Here is a 7,244-nt window from a genome sequence, read left to right on the forward strand (position 1 = left end):
CAGCAGGAGTCTGGGATTTAACCCAGGATGAGGAGAGAGGAGGGGAAAAAAACCAACAGCTTTTGAGTCCTCATACTTTGTACACGAGTTTCATGTGGAAAAACACCTGCTGCTGCTGAGACCCAGCTAGTAGCATCCTGCAAAGGTCCAGCCCAGGGTCCCCTTATGCCAGCCCTCCCTGGTGGTGAAACCTCTCTGTCATTCATTAGACACATTTACCATCTTATGGACTCAACTCCACCTGCAACCATCCAAACAGCCAGCAAAGGAGAAGGAAAGCCAGGGTAGAAGCGATAACACGCAGCAGTGACTCCACAAGCCTGCAGGACACCATCCCACAGTCCCCAGCCCCTCACCCACCCAGTTGCAGCCAGACCCACTGCAGCAGATTGGGACAGTATCCCTCACTCCTGTCAGCTACTGTACCTGCTTACAGCAGCCCAAGACTTACAGCAGAATGACATTTCCATTAATCCTTTTATCCCTGGCTCGTACTTGCAGCAGCTGCAGAAAATGTCAGGTCTTCAGCAAGCCAAGCTCCCCGGGAGGTGGCAGAGCAACTGTGGAGGCACCTAGATGTGCTTGCACAGTGCCGTGGTCATGAAGAGGACCGTGGGTGGCACCAGGTGCCTGCCAGGTAGTGCAAAGCCTCAGGAGCCACCACACACCCCCTGTCAGGGAGAGAGAACCCCAGAAAAAACCTGGCTGCAAGGGAGCAGTGTCACCATGTCCCGAGAGACTCTGGGGAGGAGGAAGGAGCCACCATCCCTACAAGCACCAGGTCTCCATCCTTGGGTGCCAGGCACCTGCCATGGTGGACATCCACCTTGCAAACATTCACACTGCCAGGTCCCAGGAACAGCATCAAAACCCACTGGCAAACACTAACCAAATAATATACTTAACTTGCCTTGGGCTTCAAAAGGCAAGGAAAGAAAGAAAGATGTTAAGAACATGATCAATCTTACACAGCCCAAGCAGCAAACAAACACATATTTCATCACCACATACCAACTTCAACTCTTGACACAAGATGGATGTGGGTTTTTTCCCCAATCTCAAAAGTAATCTCAAAAGACAAAAACAAACACTTTTGGAAAAAGCAGCAACAATTGCATGTTTACACATTAACAACACATTCAGCTTCAAAACAAACGAACGTGGCCTTCTAAACTCCTACGACATCTGAACTAATTTCATCAGGAATCAAATGTTATTCATTTTATCTGCTAGATACATAAACAAACCTCAAAAAAAATCAATTGGGAGAGATATTCAGAGAATGCTTCCCAGTAACAAGCAACTACAGAAAACACAAAACAAACACTACAAATCAAAATAACAAAGTGCAGAAATTGGGAAAATCCCAGTGGTCAGCATTAAGGAGGGTTTACTATAAGAAAATATACACTTCTTTATATTCAAAAAGGCTTCGTGCCTCTTCACAACACCTTTAACTATTCATGCCCTTTGGTACTGCAGATCTCCTATTTAGCAAGTACTTTATCATCACTTAGCAACTGTAACTGGTTTTCCAAAAAGGAAGCTTTGGGTTTTTTCAGTTCATGTCATCTCAGAGTAGACATCAAAAGACGAATCTATCCTGCTCTGCAGGTCACATCTATCTCCCTCTGCCAGGAACATGCCCGTATCAATGGCCGTGTGCATCCTCAGACTCAAACAGATGAGCACCACAGCCGTTCTTCATGGAAGAAGCCACAAGCATTGGTTTCCAAAAAGGAGGGATACACACACTCTCCATCCAGCCCATCAGCTCATGCCTCTCACCAACCCCTTTTCACCTTTTATATCTATATCGGAGCTGAGAGGGGTTTGATCTCAGACACAACCACTTTGAAGAATCATTTCAAGCCCATGGAGTGCCTTGCACACCAGCCTGAAATTCAGGCTTTCACTTATTGCCCTGGGAAACATAAAAACATATCCAGAAAAGAAATCAGTGCCCTTGGCCTCAGGGATGTGGCAATTCCCCAGGAGACTGTACCAGGTGGCTAACAATGCCCCAGCAGCTGGTCAACTTGGAAAAGTCCCACAATAACAGGTCTCCAATGTCTCTGTCACAAAATGTCCCTAACCTAGACCCACTGCATGTGGCAGTTTAAGAAGTCCATTATTAGGAGCAGAGCTGGCAGCCCCACACCCCAGGATTTGTGCCAGAAAAGCACCATTTGGTTAAAAGCTAATGAGTAGGGCAGGCTCTGGTTGTGTGCTGGGGCTGCAGCCACCCCCCAAGCTCTGCAGAAAAGGACATGTGCACTGGCTGCCACAAGGATGCTAATGAAGCAAGTGTTTGTTAGAGTGGTGATCAAGGGTGGGCCAGTTATTAGACACCAAAATCCATGAGCTGCCCAGCAGGAGCCCACCCCATCCTGCACCAGGACCCATTGCATTTCCCTGCACCTACACTTTTCCTTCACCCCCCCCACCTTTACCACCTGTCCCTCCCTTTCCCCATCAGCATCCCCCTTCCCTCCCCAACAGACCCTTTGGGAATTGCCTTTCCACAGGGAACGGAAGGAAAAGGTGGCAGGAGCTGAGGGCACTCACATGTAGCGCAGGTGAGGGTTCTTGGCAAAGGCGCGTGGCTGGATGTTTCGTAGTCCTGAGTTCCTGATTGTCCTGCAAAGAGATGCAGAAGGGCAGCAACGGAGTCAAGGCAGACAACTGCCCAAAAAACCCCACTCAGCACCTGAGGTGTGCTGGGAACCCTCGATTTCACAGAATCACAGAATGTTGGGGATTGGAAGGGACTTCAAAAGACCATCCAGTCCAATCCCCCTGCCAGAGCAGGAACCTAAATGAGATCACACAGGAAGGTGTCGAGGTGAGTTTTGAATGTCTCCAGAGAAAGAGTCTCCACAGCCTCCCTGGGCAGCCTGTTCCAGTGCTCTGTCACCCTTACTGTAAAGAAGTTTCTTCTCAAGTTTAAATGGAACCTCCATAGAGGCACATCTCTCCCCAGACAGCCTCTATGAGTTATGAGCAAAGAGGAAATTGGGCTTTTCAGCCTCATCTGATATGGTGACAGCACAGAGCAGCTGCTGGGCAAGAGTGTCCCCCCACATCCAGCAAGGTTTGCTGAGGTGGCCTGGAGCATCTCCTGCTCCTCTCTTCTCCCTCCATCTTCACAAGCAGCACTGCCTGCTCCCACAGCAAACCTGACCCCCAGCACTGCCATCTCCTCTCCTTTCAATCCAAGAGAAAATCCTTCTGCTTGCAGCTCCGATAAGGAAGGGTGAATATTTTAGAGTTATGGAGATTGAAGGAGAAATCCATTTCCCACCTTGTTTTGGAGAAGCTCTATGAGCACTATAACCAGGGTTTATTAATATCTGATGCAGACAGAATTATGTCCAAGTCAATCGCTGCTTTCTTAGGTGAGGTGAGAACAGCAGCCAGTCTGCTAACAAGGTGTGTGCATGTTGAAAGTGAAAGTACATCTTGCTGGGGTTTGGTTATCAAGTGCTCAGCAGGGTAGACCTCTTCTCCAAGCTCACGGGCAAGCTGTACCTAATGTCAAGTTCCTAGTGAAACACTTTAGTAGAGTCTCCAATTAACCCTGAGCATCTCATGCAAGCAGCACCCTGGGCACTCCCAGCTCCAGGAAGGTGCAGGAGGAGGGACTAAGAGATTGGGTGGGATCCTCACTTGACAAGGCTTCCCCAACACCTGCCAAACCCCTACAGTTTTATGGGCCTCAGTGCACAAAGTTGACCTCTCCTGGTGACTGAAGGGTTGTGCAGGGAGATGTGATTCCCTCACTGGGCAGCACCACCGTGATGGTGATTGCACTAAATGAGGACCAACAGCCCAGCACTGGAGAATTGATGGAGACAGCTGGAATTTCGCATTGTGGGGTTGAAATGTGTCAGAACACTGCACAAGCCCAGAACCAGAACAGCAGGGGAGAAGAGAGGTCATGGCTGATGTGTGTTGACAGAGCTGTCAGGAGATAGCAGCCTTCCTTCTCGCAGGCCCAACAAGGATGAAAAAGCATTTCATCTCCATTTTGAAGTCTCAGAGCAAAACAGAGCAGGGCCAGTAGCTTAAACAGTCTCAAAACACTGTGGTGTGGAGACTGTGGATGGAGGAAAGCCACAGCTCTTTGCTGGAAGGAAGGGGCTGCCCAATGCTGATCTCCTCCCCAACATGCAGGACATACTCACAGCTTCTGGAGTCCTGTGTACAGCTCCATGTCAACTGCATTCAGCGTCTGCAAGTTCTTCCAGTTCTCTATGTGTCTGTGGAGAAGAAGGAAAGGCTCAGCTGTGGCACAACCAGACAGTTGCTCTGCCCATGCAGGAGACAGCCACAGTGAGAGCATGTCATGTCCCACCACCCAGCCCCACACCTCTTCCCACCTTCCTTCAGCCAAAACCTTCTTGCAACAGGTCTGGAAATCAGACCTGCTGAGGCTTCAGCATCCACACCCTCAGACATGGACGGCATGCATCACACTGCCAAAACAAGCTGGTTTTCATGCTGCTTTTTATTCTGTTTTCCCAGTTTTTGGAAAAGTCAAATAATATTATTTTACCCCCAGTTTTGAGTGTGGAACATGCAACTGATCTATTGAACATCTGTGGCCAAGTCATTGCCCCTCTCTGAACCTCACTCTGCACATCGGTGAAACAAAGACATGACTGACACAGCTCATGCAAAAGGAGTGAAAACAAATAAAACCAAAAACTTGGGGCCTAAATGGGAAAAAAAAAATAATAATCATTTATCCAGTCTCATACTGGGGTGGACAAATAGGGTCGTAGTCTTTCCTGGTTGAAAATGCTGCTAGCAGGAGAGCACCAAACTTGGTTTGGAAACCGTGACTTTATTATAAATTCCTCAGTCGCCTGGGGCGCTCTGGCAGGTATGTTATAGAGAACAAAAACAGAAATAGAACTGTCACCGCGGGATCGTTATTCAGTAAATATTAGAGCTGGGGGAAGGCGACAGATCGACAGCCCCAGAGAACGGGGTTCCCTGTTACCGGCAGCACAGAAGGGATGCTGGCAGCAACATGGTCAGCTGGCTGCGGCCAACGAGCTGCAACACTGCACAGTGGGGAAGGAGCTCGGTCCTCATCCCCCAGGGACTCCTTGGTCACTTCAGACTTTCTCCCACAGACTGAACTCAGACACCCTCCCACCAGAAAGCACCAACATTTTCAAGAGGGTCTTTGCTGGGGAGTGGGTGGAGGTAGTCCTCTCTCAAATTCAACTGAGTGGGAGAAACATCTGGCCGGTCCCTTTAGGCAATACGTAAAAAGCCCAACCTCAAAGTTTATGAACACAGCTCACATCTGCCTTGATGCAATAGTTGGCTTTGGGCTCAGCCCTGGAGAGGGGAAACGTTTCCAAGTGATGCAGGGCTGGAGTGATAAGCCAATGCTGAGAACCATCCCTTCTAAGCAAGAAGGTTACAGGACCCCACAGTGTGGTCCAGAGAGTAAGTGGAAGAGAGACCTTTGACGGCTTCCAGAGCAGTCACAAGAGCTGTACGTTCCTCCTCCAGCACTCGCTATGCCTTGTGCTTGCAGAAGAACAGATGAATTAGCCTGACAGATGTATATGGACCTATTTGAGCCATATCCCAATACCACCCAGCTCAAGAAAGAAAGATACAAAGCCTGGACTAAACCTAAACATATTTCTCTGCTCTCAGTGTGCAGATCCAAGAAAAGCAGAGATCCGCAAGAGTCACCTCTGCTTTCCACGTGTTCTGTAATTGCATACCCTGGGGGGTTAGCGTAAGGACACAGCATAAACTCCCAACCGGCTGCTGCATGACAGTTTAAGTTACGGTTCCTCCTCAATGACCTGCTCATCAGCTTGGATTGCCTGTGTCCCAGACAGAATGAGAAACAGGACATTATTACAGCCATTTCACATTCCCTGCCAATGTCTAAGGCCCCTGCGAACACTTGCAGAAGAAAACACAGACTGGGAGGCATCAGTCAAGAGATCCGAGAGCTCGCTGAAACCCTTCTGAGAAAGGGCAGGGCTGCAAGTTCAGGTCCTGGGCCACAAGATTGCAGGACTGAGCAAGGCTAGAAACACAATTTGAAGGCATTTCCCACCTACAGGTCCTACAATGCAAATGAGAGGGTTTTACAAGAGAAAGAAAGAGAATGGGAAGACACAGGAATGGGATGATGTGGATTTACCACCAGGGCATGCTGGAGCTACAGCATCTGAGCCATGACCTTCAGAGAGGGATGGAGCAGCCCCAAGCCAGAAGCTATGGAGGAACCGCAGCTGGGAGGGAGGCGGCGGCCAGATTGACTCTTATTTTATTGATTGTGTTTGCTAAAAAAAGTCAAGGTTATTTTTGACTTGACACTCAAAGCCATGTGGGCAGCATTGTAGAAGAGGCACAAACAGACCCGAGCTTGTTCCCAACAACACGCACAGGCGTGACTTTCTGATGACTCAGCACTGGGGTACAGTGATCTTGGATACCTCCCATGGCCAAGCCGCCCCAGAAGTGACATTACACTAGATTGTAAATACAACTCCACAACCTGTGTTCCAGCCTCCCAAATGAAGCCCATGAGCTTCCTGAGCCAGATATGCTTTGGTATGTTATTCAACATAGACACACAACACTCATAAAGGGAGAGACAAGAGAAGCAACAGTGGAAATAAATACATACATACACACTTACGTAGAGGATAATCCCCCAGCCCAGCAGCTGCTTTACATGGAGCACAATACAGGGAAATAGCGTCATCTTCTATTAGGTGCACAGGTCAGCAAGGGACTTCCAGAGTCCTTGAAGCTACACAGACACCTCCCTTCTCAGGGACTCTCAGAAATGACTCTTCCCCTTTTTTTTTTTTTCTCTGATTTTTCAACTTAGCAGGAGTTGCACCCTTACTCCTAAAAGTGGCAAATCAGTCTTGGTTCACAGGCATCCCAAAGACACACCAGGAAAATCACTTTATTTGATTCCCTATTGCTTTGGAAAGAATAATGTAACTGAGCTGGTTGGTTCACCTGAATCCACTTTAAAACCAAAATAGAAATGCACCTTATTCTGAAAGCTCAAGGAGTCAAGCTGTGATTCCAAAATTGGCAGTGGTTGCATGAGAAAGTGAACCAACTAAGGAAAGAAACTCCACCCCTAAAACTTAAGTCCCTCTTCATGCCCTTCAGTATCTCAACTAGTTCCCCCTCTTTTCCTTCCAGGGTCTGGCTTGCCCTGGAAATCTTATATCCTCCTA

The 7,244-nt window shown here is 48.4% G+C and overlaps 1 protein-coding gene across 1 annotated transcript in view; it reads right to left on the reverse strand.

Moving 5' to 3' along the window:
* LOC104524973 (NT-3 growth factor receptor) overlaps positions 1-4,256 on the reverse strand; it is a gene marked incomplete at its 3' end in the record, with an annotated part of 41,635 nt that extends 37,379 nt beyond the window's left edge. Inside the window, exons 1-2 of the mRNA XM_010168008.2 lie at positions 4,188-4,256; positions 2,569-2,640 (exon numbers count right to left, since the gene is read on the reverse strand). Of these exons, the coding sequence (XP_010166310.2) occupies positions 2,569-2,640; positions 4,188-4,216 (101 nt within the window). The remainder of the gene's footprint in view (positions 1-2,568; positions 2,641-4,187) is intronic.
* Between the last annotated feature and the right edge of the window lie 2,988 nt (positions 4,257-7,244).

Source organism: Antrostomus carolinensis, unplaced genomic scaffold (genome assembly GCF_000700745.2).
Source record: "Antrostomus carolinensis isolate BGI_N321 unplaced genomic scaffold, ASM70074v2 scaffold7345, whole genome shotgun sequence".
Lineage (NCBI taxonomy): Eukaryota > Metazoa > Chordata > Aves > Caprimulgiformes > Caprimulgidae > Antrostomus > Antrostomus carolinensis.